The following is a 23,014-nucleotide window of genomic DNA, read 5'->3' as shown; positions in this document are numbered from 1 at the left end:
AATGATGTAGACCACTACAAGTCTTACACACTACACAACAATACACTACATGACAATACATTTTAAAATACACTACGTCAGTGTAGTGTAGTGTGTAACATTGCACTACACTTTGTAGTATGCAGTGTCACACTACTTTACACTATTGTACACTGCATTACATTAGACTATTCTATACCATATCATTTATGAATTAAAATGTTTGTTTATAAATGTCAATGTGCAGTTGTGTTGTATTGTGTTTCTAAATAAAGATAATTCAGAATCAGTTCCCTGATAACACAAGTTCTCTTGAGAACAGATACCAGAAGTGTCTCCCTGTGCAACACTGCCCCCTGGCTGCAGTAATCAAACTGTAATGGACCCTGCTGAGTAAAGAACACAAGCACAATTGACTTCAACTTAATTGAGCTCTTTATTTCCAACCCAGACAAAAAATAAAATAAAGCACACTTCATACATACATTTGTAAACCAATAACCTAAACATGCTCAATTGACATCTTGTGTGTGCACTCCTTTTTCATTAGAAACAATCCTGTAATTATATGATGTCACATTTAATTCTACTTTGTAGCATGCTATATGATGTACTATGTCATACACTATATGAAATAATACTATATATCATATATACTATACATTATACACCCCCTAAAGCTGCTCCTGCTGCTGATCAGAACTTCTGGAAGAGCTCCATGATGGCTATTGTGGTGCTTTGTCCAAAGATGAAGGCTCCAACCACAATAGTGACCACACCCCACACTGTCAGTAATACCCTGCACAGAAACATAGAAAAGCATGGGGTGGGGGTTTCATGGTTACTCTTCTACCTCTTGGCTCTGAATATTCAGTGTTTCAACTACATTGGGCTTACCGAACTCTGTGAGACACGGGTTCTGACTGCATGAGGAACACGAGACACAGACCTGTGCACACACATACACACATAGATGAGCATTAGTGGACAAAGGTTGTAATAGTCTTGGCCTTCATACAGTTGTTTAGTTTTTTAATCAAAATCTGCATTTTTTTGTAATGGATGTTGACAGACCATTACTCAAACATACACCTCCATCTTACCGGGGAAGATAAAGATGAAGAAGGCGCTGATCCCTCCGATGACCCCAATGACCTCACTCATGTCAGGAACAAACATGGCAATGAGGAGAGTGATGGTGATCCAGACCACAGTAAGAATCACTCTGCATCGTCTCTCAAAGGAATGTGTGACCACACCATGACGCCTGCGCTGAACACGCTGCATCAGGTCCAGGATCACTGACCTAGGACAGGGACAGAGAGAAAGAGAGAGATAGAACAATGGAGACTAGAATTATAGTATAATTAAGGCCTACCTGCCCTGTTGTGTTCCTTAGACCTACCTGTCCAGAAAGTAATTAAGGCCTACTGTACCTGCCCAGTAGTAGAATAATGGGATAGATAGTGATGATTGAGATTCCAAACAGGAGTCTGGCAATGATCATGACAACATCATTTCCAGGATATGACATAAGAATGTCAGATGCTACAACGCGTCCAAATGTCAGGAAGCCAAACACACCTGAGAGAGATGATGGAATGGATGGAGAGGGGGATGGAAAAAGAGAGGAATGATGTAGGATGATAGGGATAAAAATGTAGGGAAAGGGAGATGGAGAGATAGATTTACATTTACATTACATTTATGCATTTAGCAGCTACTTTTATCCAAAGCGACTTCCAAAAGAGAGCTTTACAAAAGTGCAGAGGTCACTGATCATAACAACGAGATAGCCCCAAACATTGCAGGTAGCCAAAACATGAAGCATTCATTGTGAAAACTAAATAGGTCCCAAAGGGAAGAACCATAAGAGCATGTAGTTGAACAAGTTACAATTAAACAATTTAACAACATGAAGATGGTGATGATAGCGAACAGATGGAGCTGAGTCATGTTTGTTCTATTGCTGTGGTGGGTGTGACCAAGTTTGTCTCCTGATTGACATGTGAGCTGACCTGTAAGAGTGTAGATGAGCAGGCAGAAGAACATAGATATGACCGAGATGACCACCCAGTGGGAGAGTTTCTTGTTCTCCATGCTGCTATAAATGGCAATACAGGCTTCATGGCACTGCAACACACATAGACACATATGAAGCACCCCTAACACGAGACATAATGACAGTACTTCAAATATGTTAAAGCTTGAACTGTACCTGAAAGCCGAAACAGATGGTGGGCACAACACTGAACATCGATGCCCATGAGCCTATGCTAAAAGTATACATCACAAAAAATATTGATGAACAACCATTATACTATAATTCATCATTCTTAATTGTAGCCTACACAATTACCCACCCTTGGCTGTGCTCTGGGGTGATGATGGCTGTATGGTCCTCCATTAAGTAATATTTTACGATAACAGCCACACAGAGGTATGTAGCTGCTAGGGTGCCCAACACACTAAATGAGAGAGAGACGGAGAGAAATAAAGAGAGTGTGGGGGAGAGAGAGAGAGAGAGAGAGAGAGAGAGAGAGAGAGAGAGAGAGAGAGAGAGGCGTAACAAAGTTACAAAAGGCATTCCCTTATTTTGTGGAACCCTGAACCAGCTGCCTAAGTTTTCTGTTCCTGAATCATACCCAGAGTATTTCCTGTTCTTGGCTTACTAAGTATATTATCTGTTCCTTGCTCATCTGGTGTATAAGCTGTTCCTGGTTTATCTGGTATATATTTCCTATATCTGGTGTAGTTCCAGTTTCTGACATACCTGGTGTATTTTTGTATGCCAATCTCTTTAGGAATAGAGAGGGGGAGGATGAAGATGAGGCACATGAGAAAAAGGGCGAAGCGCTGGTCTGTATACCAGTGATATGGCATCTCCACCTCGCTCGACCCAGTCACGGCATCATACAGGGATACACACACTGAAACACACACATCACGACTTCTTAAAACACATAAAACACAAAGACACTGGTTTACCTGGGTACATTCAGGAATACCATTTGTGAGTGGTCAGTATTTCCTGAGGACCTTAACACTGTTGAGTGGAAGTTGAGAGGACATTGCTTATTAAGAGGTAGTTGTAGAGGTAGTTATGTGACCTACGTTTTTCCAGCTGGTCCTGCACCACCACCAGGAAGGCCACAGAGATCATAAAGAGGTTGAAACAGAAGCAGACCTCACACAGCTGGCCAATCGCGCCTCCACACACCTCCCGCACCACGTCCTGATAGGTGTTCTGTCTACTAACTGAGGAGGCATAGCCCAGGATCACCAGGCCACTAATTAGGAACACCAGTGACACCTGAGAGGGGGGGGGGGGGGGGTGATAATACACATAATGACATACATACAATATTAAACTCTAATGTCTCCAGTGTCTAGTAGCCTTATCCATTCTCTTCGCTCAGCTGTCACATGATGGCTCCTGGGTGTGTGCAGTGAGGGCTCATTAGAACATGCATGTGAAAAGATGCTTCTCATTCACACAGAGGAGAGGATCTATACCTATACACGCTCATCACAAACCACAACTGGGTGAGAAGTAGGCCCACAGTATGTTACTGATATGTTTGAACACATTTTATCTTGAGTTATTATTTTTTTTAACACTGCAGAGATGAGAAAATTCACAACAGAGGCTAACTTGAAACAAAAACAGTTTACATTTCTTGATGCAAAAACTACTGCTATGCAGTTTCCCTAGAGTCTAATTCAATAGGACACCACTGCAGGCCCAATCACATGACATGTTGTGTAACTAGCATTGACATCTTAAACATAGTGGTTTTCGTGATTTTAGGAGGATGTTACCACACCATTTCCACGCTGACAGCTGTGTTTATTCCCCCAGCTTTCTCGAAGGCCCATGGAAAGTTGAGCAGCCCCGCACCCAGGGCAGACTTCAGCATGATGAAGATGGCACCAAACGAACCAAGGCGTGGGGGGTCCGCGTGTGACGCAGATCTTGCCAGCAGGCAGATACTCTCACGGGCTAGTTCTTCCATTTTCGACTACACGAAACCCACTGTAGTCTGTTTCTCCAGTTCAGATGCCGGCCCCGGGCAGTCAGAACACCAGCAAGCCAAAGAGCGCGCGATGACCGGCGGGGAGGGTTTTGAAATAAACGTGAAGCGTGTCCGAAGTTTTTCTAGTCATCCAAGCGAAGATCCAAGCTATACTCTGCGAGTTAACTTTTAAGATGCAAAATTGTCTGAAATGTATGGCGGCAATATATATACTGTACAGTATATATCCTCGAAGTTGTTCTGCATGCGCTTGTCAATACCGGGGAATGGCTTTAATTAGTAAGCCAAACCGAGGCAGTCTCAATTAAAACATTTCACCACGAGGTGTAAGAGTTCACACTAAGTTGTCAAAATGTCTCTGGGGGATCTCTATAGGACTTCCGTGTGTGTATGTTTGACCGTGAATATATGTAGTAGTACTATAGGCCTATGATACGTGTGTGCAATGTAGCCTATGTGTGACGAGCTTTATATTTTCCCCAATATGTATATTTTGAGTCTACAGACATGTATTCGGAGGAATTTGGAAGGAGGTTGACAGCTTACAGATATTCAGTGTAGGGCAGGCATGGACAGTAGGCATATACCGTCAGTGCAAATTCAGAAACATGTTTCCCTGAGATGTGATTCATAAAAAGTTATGTAGGCCCATGTGCAGGCCTGTAGCCACCCTAGTGGAATGGGGGTTCTTTCCCCCCCATTAGTGGACCTTTTCCCATTTTTTCCCCTCTTTTTGTTGAGGTGAAAGGGGGTGGGGGTAGTAAGCCAAGGGTCTGTCCGTTTTGACAGATATGCAGCTCGTTTGAAAAGTATTGAATCAGGAGCAGGTCTCTATTGACAGCATTTGCGTGGAGACATCTGTCAGTCACACAGCACATTGGGTCATGCCCCCATGGTTTATTGGAGGATTTCGGTTTATTTATGCAGGAAAACAATATTAGTCTGATTAAAACTACGCAGTTCGTGTTTTATTGAAGTCAGCATTTTTAATTCAGCTTTGCCATCTCTGTTTGCAGGGGGATGCCGGTTCCTCGAGAGCGGAAGAAACCCTTCTTGATCAACTGCACACGGACGTTCTTTTTGTAAGGGGGCTCGAGGGGCTTGTTCACACGCCAACCGTACACACTAGAAGAGAGGACGGGCACATGGCGAGACCTTTCCTGTGGCACATCAGGGTTTGTATCATCATCATCATGGACCACCATAATTGCCCTTAACATTGTTAACATTAATTTAATTAATTTAGTCATTTCAACATTCAACATTACTGTCTTTATAACCCCCTCATTTGACCCCTTACATTCTTTCTCCCCTCCCCCATCACCTTAATTAAACATAATTAGCCTACTATTTGTGTCATCATGTGTCTCGTGCCCCCCTAATCTATATAAAGTGACCGATGAAAGAGCAACGCAGGTAGGCCTACATCATGGCCCCTGGTGCCTCCAGCCTCACCTCCTTGTAGATGTTGAGAGTCAGGTTAACAGCCTTGTCATCCCGAGACACCCTGGGATCGTAGCCCTGTCTGGGATGAAACACCGCGTCGTACACCCTTCCCTGGGCCTCACACTGGCAAGCATACAGTGACATGTTGTCTTGAACGGAAATCGCCCATACATTTTAGTTGGGAGACCATGATCAATACTTAAGTTTTCATTCAGTGACGAGTCAGTCCCCCCCGTAAATACCTGCCATGCCTACCTTAGGTGGTGCGCGCTGGAAGTAGGTGGAGTCGGCCACCGAGTGTAGCTCGAACTGTGTGAAGCCGCGCGGCTGTGTGCCAGTGTGCTGCATGTCACCACGGAATATTATTCAAATATTCCGCCTTAAACTTTAGGTGGAAAGCGATAGCACCTTAAAACTGATTGAAATACACCAATAACCCTATTACGTCATTGTTCGCCGTTTCAATTATGTCATAAGGAGTCCTGTGTATTGACGTTTATGATAAAGTTATTCTAAATTGATATTCAAATAATTGAGTGGAGCAGACAAACACCAGTATATCGCTACCTGACAGTTTTACATATTATTTATGTATTTTCTCGTTAGTCACAGGTTTTAAGTAATACTGACCCATAATTGAGTAATAGATGTGGAACGTCACGTTTTTAATCCAATAAAAATAATCGAGGGCGGTCCTTGTCTGATGTTTCCCTGTTGCCATGGAAACATGGAGACGCGTTACAGTGCAGTGCAAGAGGCTTTGGAGTGATACATTTACTGGAAAAAAAATACCAACAAGCTTTACAGCTAATTATTGTTTAAAATATTATTTAAAACCATCCAAGTAGCAAGTTGTTTAAAGGTTTATAAAGGTGTTAGTTTTTAAATTCCACAATGCATCCCGAACTAAAAGAATCCGGCGAGGCAAACGTTGAGAAACGAGACAAGGAGGCGATAGCGAATTTGTTGCAAGCCGGTGATGCAGTGCTTCTGGAGACGGAGTCAACTTCCGTTCAACACGGTTAGTTAAAATTAGGCGACTGAAATGGGTGACAGAAAAACATTACATTTATGTAGCATTGTTCTGCTTTGACATAGCAGTGTTCAAGTTAGCAAGCCAGCTGCGTATATTCTTGCCTCCACAGAAGACCTACACTCTGAAGTACAAACGAAGAATGAAGATCAACGGACGCAAGTCCTTACTCAGCCAGACAAAAATGAGAAGGACTTAGGGCCAAGGTGAAGCCCGTGGAATGCCAAACCCATAAACACATTGCCAGCCCTATTGACCAAATATTAATGAATGAGCTTGTCTTAACACAGGATCACAAAGAAATTTCTGAAGGATCACTGCAAGCTGAATAAACTCTATGTCACCCCACGTCTGAATGACACATTGTACCTACACTACAAAGGTAGTGTAGCCAAATTATTACACCAATAGCACTTCAAACGTCCTTATCTGGTTTGAGATGGTAGCAGTATGACAATGGATGTTAGTGCATGGGTAGCAGTGTAAATCCCCTCCTGTTCCCAAAGGCTTCTCTGTCATAGAGAATCTGGAAGAATACACTGGGCTGAAGTGTCTGTGGCTGGAGTGTAATGGACTGCAGCGCATCCATAACCTGGAGGCCCAGACGGACCTGCGCTGTCTGTACCTGCACCAGAACCTCATCCACAAGCTGGAGAACCTCGAAATGCTCAGCAAGCTGAGCAGCCTCAATGTTTGCAACAACTACATACACACCGTGGAGAACATATGTAAGTTGGTCAGCCTTCACTGTGTGATTTGTGTGTGTACAGCATCTAAGGAGTGTGTGTTTCCCCAGCTTGCCTCCCCGAGCTGAACACCTTGCAGATATCCCATAATAAGCTGGAGACGTCAGCAGATCTGGAGCACCTGAAGAGTTGCCCTTCCATCAGTGTGCTAGATCTGTCACACAACCAGCTGAAGGACCCAGACATACTCAACGTACTGGAGGCCATGCCCCAACTGGTCTGACATCACTTCCTGGCTTTGCCTTTTATAGTGCTAAGATATTGATGTGATCACTCTACCATGCCTTTAATGGTGGTAAAAAGCTGGTTTGTTTGTTTCTCCTTGATGTTCTAGCGTGTTCTAAGCCTGATGGGAAATGAAGTGGTCAGGAAGGTCTTGAACTACAGGAAAACTGTGATTGTGCGTCTCAAACAACTCACCTACCTGGATGACAGGCCCGTGTTCCCCAAGGACAGGTGAGCTGAGCCTGGATCTTTGGTGTTACTCAGCACGGTGAGGGGGTGGTCTTGGGGCTTAAGGATTGGCTGCTGTGTACAGGGCGTGTGCAGAGGCATGGGCTGCAGGGGGGCTAGAGGCAGAGCGCAGGGAGAGGGAATCCTGGGAGACACGTGACAGGAGGAGGATCCAGGACAGTCTGGACGCCATGGCAACCATTAGAGAAAAAGCACTGGAGAGGCGTCGTCTTCGAGAGCTACAGGAGAGAGGTAGGCAGACACACTTTTTCACATGCACCACACACTGTAGTGGCACTTTGGGGCCTTTTCTACACACACAAACAGACACACACAAATAATGTACACTTAGCTCGATAAGTGTGTGCTTGTTTATTCCAGACAATTGTGAAGACTCAGTCACAGACCCAGAGGAAAACCAGGGCCCCAATGAGAACATCAAGGGCCCCAGTGAGGTGAACCAGGGTCCCATTGAGGTGAACCAGGGCCCCAGTGAGGTGAACCAGGGTCCCATTGAGGTGAACCAGGGCCCCAGTGAGGTGAACCAGGGCCCCAGTGAGGTGAACCAGGGCCCCAGTGAGGAGAGCCAGGGCCCCAGTGAGGAGAGCCAGGGCCCCAGTGAAGACAGCCAGGGCCCCAGTGTGGAGAGCCAGGGCCCCAGTGAGGAGAGCCAGGGCCCCAGTGAGGAGAGCCAGGGCCTGGGCCAGAGGGAGAAGATCCAGGCTTTTGTCCAGGACAGTCTGGAAGCCCATGAGGAGTTTTTACAGACACAGAGAGGACTTTCAGAGAGAGAGGAGCAGAAGAAAGAGCAGTTAGTGAGAAAGGAGCAGAAGGAAGACCAGTTAGTGACAGAGGAGCAGAGGAAAGACCTGTTAGTGAGAGAGGAGCAGAGGAAAGACCTGTTAGTGAGAGAGGAGCAGAGGAAAGACCTGTTAGTGAGAGAGGAGCAGAGGAAAGACCAGCCAGAAAAAGAACAGCTAGATCTTTCTGTGACAAGTCCAGCAGACAGAGACCAGGCTGAAACAGAAGAGGTGAAGCCAGAGCAGTCAAAATGTAGACAACCATTCCTGGGCAGGAGAGCTCCCTCTCAGGACACTGCCAAGCCCAACCATGGCCCCATGGTGACAGAACCTCTCTCTCACGGCCCTGGCCCAATGGTGACAGAACCTCTCTCTCACGGCCCTGGCCCCATGGTGACAGAACTGGAGGAGGCAGAGCTCCTAGAGACCATCCAGCTTGACACCCGTCCCCCATTAAGGATTGATGTGAGTTGCATACCAAGCAGTACAGGTCTACTTCCATTGTATTTAGGAGTACATATTCATATACAGATATAAACAGGTGTCATTAGAATTGGATGATTGTATTGGTGTAGTTGCTGTCAGTGTGTAAGGTGACGCTGAGGTGCTGTTGTCTCTTCCTGCTCCTCTTAGGACCTTCCAGATCTGGAGGATATAGAAGATCCAGAACCCACCTGTGCTTTCTTCTCCCAGGTATGTCATCTTACTCCCACCTAAATACACACACACACACACAGACACAGACACAGACACACACACACACACACAAACACACACACAGACATAACATATTCACACACACACTGTGACAGCCAGAGTCAGACCACTGAGACACATACAATTCAGCAGGTTTGAGACAGAAAATGGTGAATTGCACTCTAGTGCATTTTAATTAACAAAGGAAATGTTTTCAAAGTGAGTAACAGAAGTGGTCCTTTACGTCAGGGATCTTTGATCCACCTGGGCTGGTCGCACATGCCGATACATGAGTCACAAAATCACACATTTTCAGTAATCAGACTAGTAGTACTTATGCCAAAATCCAGTTCTCACCCTCGCTCTCTCTCCACCTGAGGTCTGGCGGCTCCAGGGGGGGTGCTGATTAGTGAACAAGTCGTAGCCGTGTGGCTTTCACTGTGCACACATACAAACACATACTGTATACATACATGTAGTTTCACTAAACAAAGACCTGGTTTCTGAGCTGTTTCTGATCTGACCCTCCATGTTTGCAGTGGGAGTCCCGACCAAAGATAGAGATCCTGTCAGGGGATGATGAAGATCCAAAAAGGTGTCTGCCAGCCACACCCACCTCAGAGCCAGACCCCCACCAACTGTTCTTCAGGGTCTGTGACAATGCACCAATCACACCCTCCACCAATCCCATGGTAGCATTAGATCCAGAGGCGGAGAATGCCACAAAGCAACCACAGGTAGAATCCCAACTGAACCACAAGGCCAGCTGCAGACCCCACTGTCTCATAGAGGAACTAGATTGACCTCTAATCCAAAAATTTGCACCAGCCAAGCCTTGTACCTACCCCTAGAATTGTTAACATTTCAACTACTTGGTGGTGATGTTATTTGCAGGATTAGGCCCTTAAGTTGAACAGAAACTGTGGAATGTCAAACATCAAGGGAGCTTGTGAATAGATGATTTTATGATTGTTTTATTGTTTATTCATGAAGTTTCCTATGATCTGCCTAACCAATGAATAGTTATACTGAAGCGTGTAAGAATACTATCACTTCAATAATTTGTTGAATCAAATCATAAAATGTTGTATAAAAAATGTTGCTCTACCAATAAACGTTCTTAAATATTCAAATTACTATTGAGTCAATAAGTTTTAATATTTACGGTTTATAGGACACACATGTATTTATGTCCTGTCCTATTGCTACCGCTAGATGGTTCTACTCCTGAAATGTTGAATTGACTCAGCCCTATGCAAATACTGTAGATACAATCATGTTGATGGATAATGTGATGTATGATGACTTTGTCAAAGTGGTTTGATGTAATTATTCATTTAAACAACATTAAACAAAAATGTCAAATAGTAACATCTAGCAGCATTGAATTACCACAGGTCAGGGGTCAGGTACAGTGTCATATGGCCTGCTGACCAGAGAATGGACCAGATGCAGAACACAGACTCACACTGTCATTAGACAGTAACAAGGAACCAAACAACAGATAAACAATCTTTGAATGATCCATCTGTCTGTCTTTATGTCTCCATGTAGAGACCTACACACATCCACATGCTCATGCAAAATTGACAGCTGTGCTCTTATGTCTGATTTAGTCAAAGACAATGTTGTCATTTTTAATTTCCCCTCTTCTTATTTGTGGGATATTCAGGGATTGTGGATTGCCTGGTACTTTGTGGGACAGTGTGTGGGCTGGGATAACCCAGAGCATCATTAACAAAGATGGATGAGATTTATCTGTTCATGGACCGTACAGTTATAAAACGGCTTATACATAAACACACACAAAAACAAATAAAACAGACACATTATTAAACAGGAATAGAGCATAACCAGACATGTGTTTTATTAGTAAATGACATATTACTCACAATGACAATTATGAGTATATTACGTACAGTATACTGTATATTAGACATGAATTGATTTTGCCCTCCTCTTGCCCATTCCCTCATCATTACTCTTACCATGACAGTGAAGCTAGTCCAGATCTACCCCGACAACCCACAGAGTTCAGACTAAAGAGAATTTAGCATGAAGAGCAGGAGGAGAGAACTCCCTCAGAAGGAGGGACGAGCAGGAGAACTCCTTAGCAGCAGGAGTAAGCTGGGAGAGAGCTTCTTCAGCTAGTGGAGGAGCAGGAGAGGGAGGTGGGTGATTACTCCCTACTAAGGAGCAGGATGAAGTGGAAGAGAAGCTTCTCAGTACAGAAGTTTCATCAGAGATACCCGCTTCACAAAGACATCACATTGATGATGCAGCAAGCAGCAGAGCTATCTAACAGGTTTAAGGCTATACCTACCAGGAGCGTACAGCTAGAGTTAGGGTTACGATTAGGGCTACGTACTAGGAACATACTTTGTGCATAGAGTTTCTTACCACCGACAGTTAGGATATTGAAATGGCTGGAAAGATGAAGAAGAAGGAGACACTGTCATTTAACTGGCCTCAATAGACAAAAAAACAGGCCCAAACTCCACCATCTAAAAATGCTCAGTCCTGTAAGTCATTATTAAAGTCATGATTAAACCAGCGTGTGAGGTTATATTGACAGACTCACTGAGAACCTGAGAGACTGGTCTGCATCTGTATGGTTTTTTATGTGAACTGCGGGTGGCACTCTTCCTAGCAATGAAAATAAAGGCATTACTTCTCAAATCTTGTTCTCTCCTTTTTTTAATTAATCCTTGTAAAAGAGTTTGTGTGTGGGAGGGATGTGTGTTTGTGTGTGTGTTTGTGTGTGTGTATGTGTGTGTTTGTGTCAAACGAGTGGGCTCCCTGAGCACAGAGGGCTAGGTCCAGATCAGGAGAATCAGAGAGGTATATGCTGGGAGTAGAAACACAGTGACAGCAGGTCCATGGCATTGTGTGTGTCCTTTCAGAGTTTCCTGATTGGTCTGGTCTGACGTGGGCGGGCTCTGGGCGGGAATGGTGCTGGGGGCCACTGTTGTGCGGCTTGCACACAGGTCATAGAGGTTTCCAGAAAACTGTGTCTTCCTGGACTCCTGTCTGAGAGATTCCCACACACCTGCCGCATCTCCGGGGCAACCAGCCAGCGCTGTGTTTGCACACACATGGAACGCATCCCACGACCTGAGGAGAAAAGAGTCAGATGACAAAGTGAGACAGAGATTACCACATGAGACAAATGGTCCTGGAGCACAATTTAAAGAGGTGTGGGGAAAGACCTACAAAAGAGTGTCAAAGTGAAGGGAGCAGGGCGGGCTCACCTGCACACTGTGTCAATGTCCTGCGTGTTCTGGTCGTCCTGTGAGCCCCCGAGGCTGTCTCCCAGGGAGACCAGACACTGGGCAAAGCTCTTGTAGATGGACGCACATGATTTGGGGATGGCTGCAGCTGAGCCCTGCTGGGTCAGACCTGCCGGTAAGGCATCAATAGATAGAAGTCATTGTATATTCATGTTTCTCAGATAAGATGTCAGTGTGTGTGGGATTATCAGTCACAGTCAAATCTGTACAACACACATGCACAACTGTATTGGCAAACATCCAAATGTACGCACACACGCTGATCAGCATGCACACTATTAAAGAGTATAAAGATTATATCAAAACAATCCTGTCGTAGCGGGTCAGGGTTTAGTCTGGGATGAGAACACAAAGCTCCATTTTGCAACACAGTTGTGTCATGCTCCTATCTGTCACTGTCAAATGTGGCCCTGCCTTCTGGTAGGTGGGTGCTCAGAACACAAACATCTACCTGCGTAGTTTTACACCAGGGGGGGCAGTTGCAGCTTAGCTACTCAGCACACAAGGGTTATGTATGTCTGATATTCAGAAAATAAAATACTGTGATTGCTCCCTCTAAAGAGAGCCAGAAGGGCCCCCTCACCACAAACCCCAGTGGGGACATGCTCCAGATGTCCCTCAACTCCCTAAGCGATGGGACACACACACACACACAAACACAGCCGTTCAGAAGATAAGAGCCTCTCACAGTATCTCATTAAGATAAGTGCAACTTGTTAAGAGACTCTCATTTCAGAATACATTTAAAAATAAATGATTCTAGTTCCGAGTCTGCTTTTAGTGTTGAGCACCTGCATTAATGCTCCAAACATAACATAGAGACAGTATGAAATAAAGAGCATAAACTAACTATATCTTAAAATCAAGAAACATGGACTAGAAATTCCATGAGCCACACATTTCCTGAGCTGCACTCACACACACTCTGCCTCCAACCAATCATTCGTCACAACCATCACAAGCAATTTGAACCATTCATAACCTGTGCAGAGGAAGTAAAAGGTTCTTACATAGACACAGTGTAACAAGCAGCAGGGTCACGGAGCTGGGATGCCTCCTCATACTCAACCAGACCACGGGACTCCAGACACAGCCCCCACACAGAGCCGCACACCCTGATGTCCTCCACAGAGCAGCGCACACTGATGTCCTCCACAGAGCAGCGCACCCTGATGTCCTCCACAGAGCAGCGCACACTGATGTCCTCCACAGAGCAGCGCACACTGATGTCCTCCACAGAGCAGCGCACCCTGATGTCCTCCACAGAGCTGTGCACACTGATGTCCTCCACAGTTGACTAATCCCTGGGCGAGTGGTGCTGGCAGTGTCCCGGGAGGAGTCCTATCATCGGCCTGCCAGCTCCAGAGCAGCACAGCAAACAGCCTAACTCACTGGATTAACCCAGAGAGGAAAGGCTCACCACTGAGGGCACAGCAGGATGTGTGTATGTGTGTTTGTTGGAGAGTGGTTGAAGACAGACTACAGAGAGCTCATGAGACTGGGGCCAAAGTCACGTCACAGCACACTGGATTAGAGCATTCTCATTTCCGGCATTTAGTATTAAGAACACAGAGACGAGGTAGAACAACAGCATGGATTAGATGTTGCAGAGGGAGAACCTCCGAAGATGTCTGGTCGTCACGGGAATGGGACACCACATCAGAAAATGGTGCTGAATTCTGATTGATCTATGAGAAAGGTCCTGAAAGAATGCAGACAAAATAGACATTTTTCATTCATAAATTAATTCATTAACATTTACACAGCTTTTAAACACACACCCAAACATAACTCTCTGAAAAAGGCATCAGGGCAGTCACTCTGCCCTCTTCCTACTTGAATAAATATGGTTGGGCTGAGTTATATTACGGGATATTGTGGGAGAAGCTAACAAATGGATTAGAGCCCAGAGTGGATTAGTGCACCCAGCTCACCTGGGAAAGCCTCACTTCTTGCTGAAAGAAGCAGCCTTGTTAGGGGCAAGAACCTTGCCTATGCATTAAACTGATACAGGAATGTATTAGACCTGGAATGAATGTTTCTCTGTGTGTGTGTGTGTCTGACTCCCACCTCTCTGTACCCCAGATGGATAGCTCCATGCATTAGCAGATAAACCCTGCTCCGCAGCTGTAGAGGTTGATTCAGTCCCACAGAAGGAACGGTATCTCAGTGTTAATCTGCAGCTTAAAACAACCATTAACCACTGAATAATCTGAATGCCTCTGGATTTACCTGGTATGGCTGTGTGTTTGTGTGGGCAGACAAGAGCAACTAGACAGAGAGGGATTAGGACATGGAATTGTGTCTGTTCTTTCACAAACACAACCCTCCCATACTGCTTAGCATAATTCTTCATTCACCTGTCTGTTAACACAGTTCTGAAAGCCACACTGTCCTCTCCCAATAACCAAAAGACAATGCATTCACAGAGAGGAGGGGCATTATAGACAGAAAGAGCATATGTATAATAAATGGGTTTGCATGCTGCAAGACCACAAACAGTAGGCACATTCTACCCGTAGATAACGGAGGAAGCCTCCCAGATCCCAGGCCTCATAGTGCCACAGCCATCAATGCAGTAAACTGGATAAGGCTGACACAGAGGTACTGTAGCTGGCCCTATTTCTTAACAGAGACTTCCCATCTGGGGGAAAGCGCGGCAGTCACTTACCATAGTCACGCAATAACCAACGAGGACTGGAAAAGGGATTGTCAATAAATATATATATATATACACACATCCACGCTGACGTCATCATGGTGTTGGGCTTTAATCTGGTATCATCCTCTCATAACATATGGAGCTGAAGCAGCAGATATGAATATGACGCACACAATTTCACACTTGGTTTGACTCATGTTACATAATTAGGCTGCAAAGGGAGTAGACAATGGCCTGACATGAGGCTGATGCAGACAGCAGACATAGGGGAAGAGGAGGGGGGAATGGGAATAAAGAGACAGGGTGGAGGAGAGAAAAGATGGGCATGTTTGATTGACAGCCCTGGATAAACTCCTTACGTAACTCTACAGAGAGAAGAGACTAAATCCAGATGAGATTAGGATCAGGACTCCCTACCCTCACTCCATACATCTCTCAAATAAACACATTATTATCATAACCAACATCTGATGAAGACGTCGACAGGTTGTTTTCACCCTTAATAAAATAAAATAAAACTTTGAAAACACACATTTTACCTGTCAAACCTTGACTGTAAGCACAGCAAAGAGTTTCAGTTTCATGTATCAAAATATGAGTTCTGTTAGAACAAACATTGGTCAATAAAAACAAAGGACGGTCCTGAGTGGGCTGTAGGAGAAGGAACCCTCAGGCAGGGTGTGTGACTCCTGTCACTAAGAGACTTGTGCCAGTCCTATCTAAACCCCCAGGAAACCAGGAGGGTCCGAGCCCTTAATAGAACACAGCTCCCAAACCTTTAGTCGCACTGCCCTCTACAGGTCATGATACAGAGGTGCATTACAGGAAACTCAAATTGTTACTCTGTATATCCTGATGTCCTTTTTACTGTGCCCGAGTTGGTCACGTTCATATCTTGATCCTTAGTTCTTTCATCTTCAAATTAAAATAAGCCTGAGTTTATACATGTTTTTACATGTACTGAATCACCAAGTTGTTCTCCACAGTATCACACACATCACGCTCATAGTAGAGAGACTATTGGTTTCCATGCTGCAACGAAAGAAAAATACTCACAAAAATGAGCTATTTCCAAAAAGAAATTTACTTGAAAATGATATGGTTTTAGTTTCAGAACAATCGTTAATCACAAGTAGTCATAGCTGTCAGCTGAACAGTGAGACCAGGTGTCAAACTCTGAGGAGGGCTGGAAAGAGCTGCAGGGTCTCTGGGTGCCAGAATGTCCTCACAAGAACAAAGAGCTCAGACAGAACCAGAACCTCTCCAGATTATACATATTAGGCCCATATCCAATCTTCCCCAGTCAAGTACAATGCAGAACCTTGTTGTGGAGGATGGCCTCTGAGGTGACAAACTGGTGCTGGAGTTAGAGGGGAGAGAAGTCATTATACAACCAAACAATCCTAATTCATAGTTCCAAGACCAGTTAGGCCAATCTGCCTCAACATATTTTCTGAAAGGCTGCTCGCATGTTGTATAACAGTTTGAATATACTGAGTCAGGTTTATAGGCAACTATTGGATTATTACTATCAACTAGCTGGCCAACACATAGTGCCATTGGTAGTAGACAAAGAAGTAGTTATCTGCACTATTGAAAATAAATTGTCTTCGCTCATTTTGTACAAAAGATGGTTTGCGGCTCTGTCCATGGATTCCTTGGTGTCTTCTCATGTTTGAGTCTTAGGTCGTACAGCTCATTAATATAAACTCATTACTGTTCATATTTCTTCCTACCAACTACAGCCATAGCAGCAGCTGCACCGGCGGACAGTAGCCGGTCCCGCTCCCGCACCTCCTCCTGGAGCTTGGCCTCGCTCACGCGCAACTGACGAATGGTCGCCTTCATTTCTTTCATTTTCACCTCCATGAGCGCGATGATATCCCGTTGTTCATTCAGTTTCCGCAACAGTTCAGCAGAAGTGGTGCCGGTGGTTAGCGAGTACGCGTGGTCTAGAGGGCTGCTGAGCACGCTGACGTACTGCACTGTTTGTTGGTGGGCAGCGGCCACGGCCTCTATAGGAGATAAGGTCTCCCCGGTCAGGTCAGTAGAGCTAGAAACAACCGCTTTGAGGCAGGTCCCGTCTCCCTGAGCTGGTAGACTGGCTGTGCCAATATATTCGCCGTTCTGGTCTATTTGTACCACAGGGTTGTCGCTGTTTGAATTGGTACCTGTATCGCTCCCGGCTGTTTCTGCTGCAATGTGGGCACTTGAAACAACGTTGGTGATGACAATGTTGCCAGCAGGAGTGGAACAACGTTTAGGACTGGAAAGAGGAGCAGGGGTTGTTGTGGTCACCTTCCTGTTCCTTCCTCTGCGGCTCTTACGTTCGTTCACTCCTCTAAGCGGGAAAAGAGTTGGAACTCTAATGGTGTACGTTTTTCTTCCTCCAGCAAAATGAACGCTGCACACTCGGTGGCCAGTTGTAGGTTCGAAGGTATTGAAACAACCGCTCACCCCGGTCCGAGAGATATTCTTTAGCCAAACCTCCCTCTGAGTGGCATCCTTGGGAAATGTATAAAACCGTAGCTCTCTGTCCCGGTGAGAGTTGTTGTAGCATCCAGGGACACAGCAGGTGAATCCAGGCATCTTTATTCAGACGCAAAGAAGACCAGTTCCTTATTATTTTGAAGTTTGGTCAAATTTATTTTTGTTTCGTTCTCCTTCGAGTTGTTATCCAGCTCAGCGGCCTTGAAGCGGAACTACACGTCCCACAATGCTTACAACTTCCTGTTTTGGTTCATAAACAGGTTGTCGACGCATAAAATTAAATTTCTTTTAAATACTTCCGCATATATTGAATTATGGAGACATCACACATTTCTAAATATATTTGTTTATTTTGGACATCATGGCTTCTAAATGACTTAACCCAGTATTCATGCATTCGAAGGAAATGTCAACCAGAGCACATTGTCAATAAGAACTACAATTCCCAGACTTCAGTTCAAAACCTGTATTTACTCGCGAGAGATACTTGAATTCAAAGGCGGGAGTCAGATAAACACAAAAAAACTGCCAGGGTAAGCTGCTACAAACAATTTAGTAATACACTGAGTCAAAACAATATATATATATTATTATTTTTTTACACTATACTGTACATTTCAGTTGAGTTACGTCGATTATGCTATTGCCGTTTGCGTTTGGATGAGGTAGCGTCAAAAGGAGTGTAATGATGGTGTTAGCCAACCAGCCAGTTTAACTATGACATGAATAGAGCTAGCTACAGTGTAACGCTACAGTAGTGTGGATGATCAGTTGTTTCATAATATTGGAGGCTAATCAAATTAAAGGGTGTGACGAATGCAGGAGTCTACGTAATATGAATACATGGATACCTGTACATCTGTTTTCTCATTGACAAAATATTTAAGTTGGCAGTATACAGTATGTCGGCTTGTAAACCATTACGCACCGCACCACTACAACAGATCAGACTCCGACTGCCAAGAAATGGATTCTGTTGACGAGGACTTGTCAGCTCGGATCCTCCTGAAAAATGTCCTTCATGCAGAGCCGTCCAGGTCTCCCGTTACCCGCAGGTAAGTCGTGCGGTCTCCCGGTAATTTAGATCCAAAATATCTACTAGGCACTCAACATTGCTTCCAGAACCCCGATGTTCTGTCCTGACCCTTGACTCACACTACTAGTAGGGCGTCGAAGGCTCAGCCCCCGGTCTCCGGCCCACGACATAGTGCCAGGCTTAGGAGGAGTGAAGCTGGAGCTATGACTCCCCAGGAGACCTTAAGACACAGTATGAAGCAGAAGCTCCGTGAGGTAAGGCACTGTAGAGCAACATTATGATCTGATTAACCCAATGCTACCATCTCATCCCCCCACTGTCAGGCATGTCCAGGCTTTGCGTTTCAACATACTACATACATGTTTTCCAGAGCACTTCCAGTCTGTCGCTGCCTCCCAATAAAAGGCGGACCGTGTCTACTGTGGTGAGGAAGGTAAACATACCTACCCCAACTGCAGTCTCACTTCTGTACCACGACGAGGACATTACACCAAGGCACCTTCTTAGGGGCATTCTGCAAACGGGTATGTTGATGACCTCAGAGCTTTTCTCATTCAGTGTTGCTAGGTGAATTGAGGACTATATGTGTGCATACACTGCCTGTTGATCAAAGCGCTATTTCCACCATCTCTTTGTATCAGAGCCAGAGACATCATTGCTCATACAGGACCGGCCTATCAGGAAGGAGCTTGTGCTTCCTTCAGCAGACTCCAGTCTCAACAGCAACTGTCCAAGGTGAATACAATTAATATTTGCTGAATGTCTGAACTTACATTTTACATTTATGCATTTAGCAGACACTTACACAGCATACACTGTGAATACTAAACAAGGGGGGGGGGGGTTAAAAGAGAAGGGAGACAGCCTTTGGAATGAAAAGGAGAACTGGATAGAGTAACATGGCAGTTATTGCTCATAAAAATAAATAAAAACACAACGTAGTTAAGGCGGCAGGCGTGTGTTGCTTAGGCGGCCACCTTAACTGCAAAGTGCTGTGGGAAACCCTGATATGAGTGATGTGTTGTTCCTTCCTTGTAGTACTGGGTTGTCAGGACTGGACCTGCCTGATTTGACCACAGTGGACGTGTGCAACCCTGTGAAAGCACTGAGTAGAAAGCGACCACGTCGGAGCCTTAACGTTACAGCGTTCGAGGGGCATCTGGAGGATGGTAAAGTCAACATGTAGTATATTTATCAATTACAACAGCATACTCTACATTAGCTGTAACTTGTTTGGGGGGTTACTTGTGGGCAGGTGGAGACCAGGAAGGTGCAAAATCTGCAGAGGACCTGTCAGCTTTGTCTTCCAATTCTTTGAAGTAAGAAGTTGCACAGCCTTACCCGTTCTTGTGTCTTATGACTGTTTCTATTTCCAAACTGTGATTAGTGAGCCGTGGTGAGTCAGTAAGACTTTAAACAGTTTTCTCCCAAGTTGACAGCAGTGAATGTAACTGGATGATTTTACTCTCGCCTTCTCTAGCTCTGTCACCCTAAGTCTGAAAACTCCCTTTGTTGACAAACGTCCTGAGATAAGGGGTCTTCAGAGGAAGGTACAACATTGTCATAAAATCGATGTGGAGGAATTTGATGCAGCCGTTCAGAGCCGAGAGAGAGGTGGACATCCAGGTAAGACACTCTACAAGCACCCTCCTTCTCCTCTAGGTCTGTTCTGTGGGGCTACAAGAAGCCCCACGTTATCTGGAGCAGTAATATGGGCAAGCTTTTGACAGTTATGTGCTAAAATGCTTGTCTCTTTTCTCGGCCAGATTTGTCTGTTGGATTGCAGTCTCACTGTGAGACTGTGGAGCAAGAAGGTTTCACCTTGCACCTGACTGATCTCAACGACCCTGACCTCACAAGTGATATCATTGGCAGCACAGAGCTCTATGCCCAACCTGCCACCATGAGTGAGACCTTCACCCTCACACAGGATAAAGACACTGTTACCGCTACTCAGATGCAGAGAGACTTTGAGGTAGTGGAGGATAAACAGGAGGGAGAGGAGATGGAGCTAGAGGAAAGAACGGAAGGGATGTCTGGAGAAACTGAGCCAAGAGGAGGCTCACTGAGACCAGAAGGGACTGCATCACAAACAGAGGAAGTGGATTTTGGACACTTTCTGACAGGGGAAGAAAATGCAGTAGGATCTCAGACAGGAGTAAGAGGAGAAAGAGAAGCAGCAGGAAACTCTCAGACAAGTGAAGAAAATGACCCAGCCGAGTCTCAGACAGGAGAAGAAGAAGAAGAACCAGCAGAGTGTCAGATAGGAGAAGAAGAAGGACAAGAAGCAGCAGAGTCTCAGACAGGAGAAGAAGAAGAAGCAGAGTCTCAGACAGGAGAAGAAGGAGCAGCAGAGTCTCATACAGGAGAAGCAGCAGCGGAGTGCGACTGGGAGGACGATGGGAAGCGGATATCAGAGCACTTCAGTCAAAGAGCATTCCGCTCAGAAGGTGGGGCCAAGCTGCCTGTCATTATGGAAGGAGGGAGGGACTATAAGAGCATGGGGGGGACTCTTCACCCAACAGATCCAGGTGAGACCTCTACAATTAGTGGCAGATGATCCTCAGCTAATTGTAACATGCTTTGGTGCAGTTTATATTTTGTAATAATGTTGTGCTGCTGGTCTGTTTCCATTGGAGACTGATTAATTAATTCAATTGCCAGTAAAGGTACTGTGGTATGTCTGTAGGTGGTGCTGGACGGAGGGCTGAGGGAGACCTGCCTAATGAGTTGCAGAGTGGGCCTGGTGCATCAGAAAGTGAAGACCTCCACACAGTTACCCTGGGCAGTGTCTCTCCATCACCGCACCACCTGGGAAACAAAGCAGAACAGTGGGGTTCCAGTGGAGCTGAGGACAGTCCTGGTCATGTGGAAGAGAACTCCATGCCTCCTCTCGAGATGATTGCAGAACCAGAGTACCACACCACCAACAGAGATTCCTCTCCACTGCACTCCCAGAGTCAGGTGGAGGAGGAGGGGGAAGAAGAAGAAGAGGGAGCGGATGGGAGTGAGAGTGAAGGTTTAAACCCTAATGTGCTTTCCAGTAGAATGGATAGATGGATACAGGTTTGTGTGTGTTTTCTGTGGAGATAACTCCCTCTGTTGTTCCAGAGCTCTCTATGAAGACTCCTGCGTTTGTCAGAGAGAGAAGGAAAGCTCCGTCCCTGGACACCCTAGCCACACCCACTGTCTTCAGAGAGAGTCAGCCGAGGCAAGTCACAACTCACCTCAGATCACGTACCATTCCTTCATCAGTGGTGGGAGGTTTGTTATGAGTCACTTGTGTGGACTAATGTGTGTGTGTGTGTGTGTGTGGCTCCAGTGTGTCGGTGGGGCGGAAGAAGCCCAAGGCAGCAAGGAAGAAGCAGGCTGCCACAACAAAAGACTCTGGGCTCCCCAAAAGCTACATCATGAGTGTGTTCAAACACTTTGCCAAGACCAAGGTTTCTGCTGATGTTTACCCAGTCCTCAAAGAGATGTAAGGAACTATCTACCCTCATAACACACTGAGCAGCAAACTACCTTCCTTCTAGCAGATATGATAGGGTTTTTCAAATGATCTTTAAGTGATTTCAGGAGATTGGATACATTAAGTTTGATTTCAGTTAATATGTGAAATTGATTGTTCAGAATGGAGCGCTACTTTGATCGCCTCTCTGATGACTTGGAAACATTTGCTGCTCACGCCAAGAGGAAAACCATCGAGGTGGAGGATGTGGAGCTTCTGCTGCGCAGGTGTGTGTGTTGTCTTTGTGTCATTTGTGTGCGCATTTCTGTGCATGTGTATGTGTGTTCAGTTCACTTTTTCATCCTGAAGGTAGTCAGGTGGTGTAATTGTAAAAGTGGTTGGGTAACTGTGTGCACTGCTACAGAATAAGCAAAAGTAATAACAGCCACATTAGCAATACATTGTTGAGTTCTGTGTATTCACATCTGTCACAAATGATTCATTCCAATGTGAATTCCCTCTCTTTAGGCAAGGCTTTGTGACTGAAGGTACACCAGTGAATGTTCTGATAGAGAAATACCTGCCAATGGAATATCGCAAGCTCCTTATCCCAGTGGCAACCAGTGGGAACCAGGTTATTCCTAAACAAAAGAGATGAGGAACTGTCTGAAGACTTGAGGACATCAGCCTGCATTATATATCAGGCTGCTGTTGTTAACCATGACCATATATTATCCTAGAGTTGTTTATTTGTTTGTCTTTTATATATCGGAACAGATATCATATAATAAAACGTCTCATTTTATATCACGTATTCTTATGTGTTGTATGCGTGTATGTTTGTAACAGACGATGGTTGACCTTTTTTTTTTTTTTTTTAGATTAAAACCAGATAAAC

At 45.1% G+C, this 23,014-nt stretch overlaps 5 protein-coding genes across 7 annotated transcripts; 2 read left to right on the top strand and 3 right to left on the bottom strand.

Moving 5' to 3' along the window:
- Nucleotides 1-445: 445 nt before the first annotated feature.
- LOC146246938 (putative sodium-coupled neutral amino acid transporter 8) lies at nucleotides 446-4,395 on the bottom strand. Its single transcript, XM_084682501.1, has 10 exons — nucleotides 3,807-4,395; nucleotides 3,094-3,292; nucleotides 2,753-2,909; nucleotides 2,343-2,447; nucleotides 2,198-2,255; nucleotides 1,998-2,112; nucleotides 1,416-1,563; nucleotides 1,083-1,285; nucleotides 877-928; nucleotides 446-778 (listed from the first exon to the last, which is right to left on the bottom strand). The coding sequence occupies exons 1-10, from the start codon at nucleotides 3,993-3,995 to the stop codon at nucleotides 676-678; spliced, it is 1,329 nt and encodes a 442-aa protein (XP_084538627.1). The 5' UTR covers nucleotides 3,996-4,395; the 3' UTR covers nucleotides 446-675.
- A 562-nt stretch (nucleotides 4,396-4,957) lies between these two features.
- On the bottom strand, nucleotides 4,958-6,052 carry LOC146246937 (cilia- and flagella-associated protein 90-like). Of its 2 annotated transcripts, none has more exons than XM_084683149.1 (3): nucleotides 5,718-6,052; nucleotides 5,472-5,611; nucleotides 4,958-5,176 (listed from the first exon to the last, which is right to left on the bottom strand). In XM_084683149.1, exons 2-3 carry the CDS (start codon nucleotides 5,604-5,606, stop codon nucleotides 5,003-5,005), a joined length of 309 nt encoding a protein of 102 aa, XP_084539275.1. In that variant the 5' UTR covers nucleotides 5,607-5,611; nucleotides 5,718-6,052; the 3' UTR covers nucleotides 4,958-5,002. The 2 variants fall into 2 exon arrangements, with proteins under 2 accessions (XP_084539275.1, XP_084539274.1); XM_084683148.1 differs by having other exon boundaries at nucleotides 4,963-5,176; nucleotides 5,472-5,585; nucleotides 5,718-6,038.
- Nucleotides 6,053-6,192: 140 nt separating this feature from the next.
- Nucleotides 6,193-10,221, top strand: dnaaf1 (dynein axonemal assembly factor 1). The gene is made up of 10 exons (XM_084683147.1): nucleotides 6,193-6,483; nucleotides 6,608-6,701; nucleotides 6,786-6,877; nucleotides 7,002-7,223; nucleotides 7,292-7,458; nucleotides 7,576-7,697; nucleotides 7,780-7,946; nucleotides 8,076-8,959; nucleotides 9,128-9,187; nucleotides 9,730-10,221. The coding sequence occupies exons 1-10, from the start codon at nucleotides 6,357-6,359 to the stop codon at nucleotides 9,991-9,993; spliced, it is 2,199 nt and encodes a 732-aa protein (XP_084539273.1). The 5' UTR covers nucleotides 6,193-6,356; the 3' UTR covers nucleotides 9,994-10,221.
- A 1,683-nt stretch (nucleotides 10,222-11,904) lies between these two features.
- On the bottom strand, nucleotides 11,905-17,863 carry thap11 (THAP domain containing 11). Its single transcript, XM_084682176.1, has 3 exons — nucleotides 16,879-17,863; nucleotides 12,442-12,589; nucleotides 11,905-12,304 (listed from the first exon to the last, which is right to left on the bottom strand). Exons 1-3 carry the CDS (start codon nucleotides 17,729-17,731, stop codon nucleotides 12,004-12,006), a joined length of 1,302 nt encoding a protein of 433 aa, XP_084538302.1. The 5' UTR covers nucleotides 17,732-17,863; the 3' UTR covers nucleotides 11,905-12,003.
- Nucleotides 17,864-18,013: 150 nt separating this feature from the next.
- On the top strand, nucleotides 18,014-22,921 carry cenpt (centromere protein T). Of its 2 annotated transcripts, none has more exons than XM_084682172.1 (14): nucleotides 18,014-18,165; nucleotides 18,577-18,687; nucleotides 18,799-18,922; nucleotides 19,039-19,192; nucleotides 19,310-19,403; nucleotides 19,707-19,837; nucleotides 19,924-19,987; nucleotides 20,149-20,294; nucleotides 20,435-21,199; nucleotides 21,358-21,687; nucleotides 21,780-21,879; nucleotides 21,991-22,146; nucleotides 22,299-22,403; nucleotides 22,645-22,921. In XM_084682172.1, exons 2-14 carry the CDS (start codon nucleotides 18,599-18,601, stop codon nucleotides 22,772-22,774), a joined length of 2,388 nt encoding a protein of 795 aa, XP_084538298.1. In that variant the 5' UTR covers nucleotides 18,014-18,165; nucleotides 18,577-18,598; the 3' UTR covers nucleotides 22,775-22,921. The 2 variants fall into 2 exon arrangements, with proteins under 2 accessions (XP_084538298.1, XP_084538299.1); XM_084682173.1 differs by having other exon boundaries at nucleotides 18,031-18,165; nucleotides 18,796-18,922.
- The last annotated feature ends 93 nt before the right edge of the window (nucleotides 22,922-23,014 follow it).

Source organism: Hypomesus nipponensis, chromosome 19, assembly GCF_054491055.1.
Source record: "Hypomesus nipponensis isolate SF chromosome 19, ASM5449105v1, whole genome shotgun sequence".
Lineage (NCBI taxonomy): Eukaryota > Metazoa > Chordata > Actinopteri > Osmeriformes > Osmeridae > Hypomesus > Hypomesus nipponensis.
The sequence above is the reverse complement of the archived record's forward strand: the minus strand, read 5'-3'. Positions and strand labels throughout refer to the sequence as shown.

What these genes read in the sequence shown, in the direction of transcription:
- LOC146246938 (XM_084682501.1), bottom strand. Translation starts at nt 3,995, where the DNA reads ATGGAAGAACTAGCCCGTGAGAGTATCTGCCTGCTGGCAAGATCTGCG. An exon ending in ACCCCAGAGCACAGCCAAGG is followed by an intron (nt 2,256 to 2,342) that starts GTGGGTAATTGT and finishes GTATACTTTTAG; the next exon opens with CATAGGCTCATGGGCATCGA. An exon ending in CCATCTGTTTCGGCTTTCAG is followed by an intron (nt 2,113 to 2,197) that starts GTACAGTTCAAG and finishes TGTGTGTTGCAG; the next exon opens with TGCCATGAAGCCTGTATTGC.
- LOC146246937 (XM_084683148.1), bottom strand. Translation starts at nt 5,810, where the DNA reads ATGCAGCACACTGGCACACAGCCGCGCGGCTTCACACAGTTCGAGCTA. An exon ending in TCCAGCGCGCACCACCTAAG is followed by an intron (nt 5,586 to 5,717) that starts GTAGGCATGGCA and finishes TATGCTTGCCAG; the next exon opens with TGTGAGGCCCAGGGAAGGGT. An exon ending in CTCTCAACATCTACAAGGAG is followed by an intron (nt 5,177 to 5,471) that starts GTGAGGCTGGAG and finishes GATGTGCCACAG; the next exon opens with GAAAGGTCTCGCCATGTGCC.
- dnaaf1 (XM_084683147.1), top strand. Translation starts at nt 6,357, where the DNA reads ATGCATCCCGAACTAAAAGAATCCGGCGAGGCAAACGTTGAGAAACGA. An exon ending in GTCAACTTCCGTTCAACACG is followed by an intron (nt 6,484 to 6,607) that starts GTTAGTTAAAAT and finishes TTGCCTCCACAG; the next exon opens with AAGACCTACACTCTGAAGTA. An exon ending in TCGAGAGCTACAGGAGAGAG is followed by an intron (nt 7,947 to 8,075) that starts GTAGGCAGACAC and finishes TGTTTATTCCAG; the next exon opens with ACAATTGTGAAGACTCAGTC.
- thap11 (XM_084682176.1), bottom strand. Translation starts at nt 17,731, where the DNA reads ATGCCTGGATTCACCTGCTGTGTCCCTGGATGCTACAACAACTCTCAC. An exon ending in TGCTGCTATGGCTGTAGTTG is followed by an intron (nt 12,590 to 16,878) that starts GTAGGAAGAAAT and finishes CCTTACCGGCAG; the next exon opens with GTCTGACCCAGCAGGGCTCA. An exon ending in GACATTGACACAGTGTGCAG is followed by an intron (nt 12,305 to 12,441) that starts GTGAGCCCGCCC and finishes TTTTCTCCTCAG; the next exon opens with GTCGTGGGATGCGTTCCATG.
- cenpt (XM_084682173.1), top strand. Translation starts at nt 18,599, where the DNA reads ATGGATTCTGTTGACGAGGACTTGTCAGCTCGGATCCTCCTGAAAAAT. An exon ending in TTGTCTTCCAATTCTTTGAA is followed by an intron (nt 19,988 to 20,148) that starts GTAAGAAGTTGC and finishes CGCCTTCTCTAG; the next exon opens with CTCTGTCACCCTAAGTCTGA. An exon ending in TCTTCACCCAACAGATCCAG is followed by an intron (nt 21,200 to 21,357) that starts GTGAGACCTCTA and finishes GTATGTCTGTAG; the next exon opens with GTGGTGCTGGACGGAGGGCT.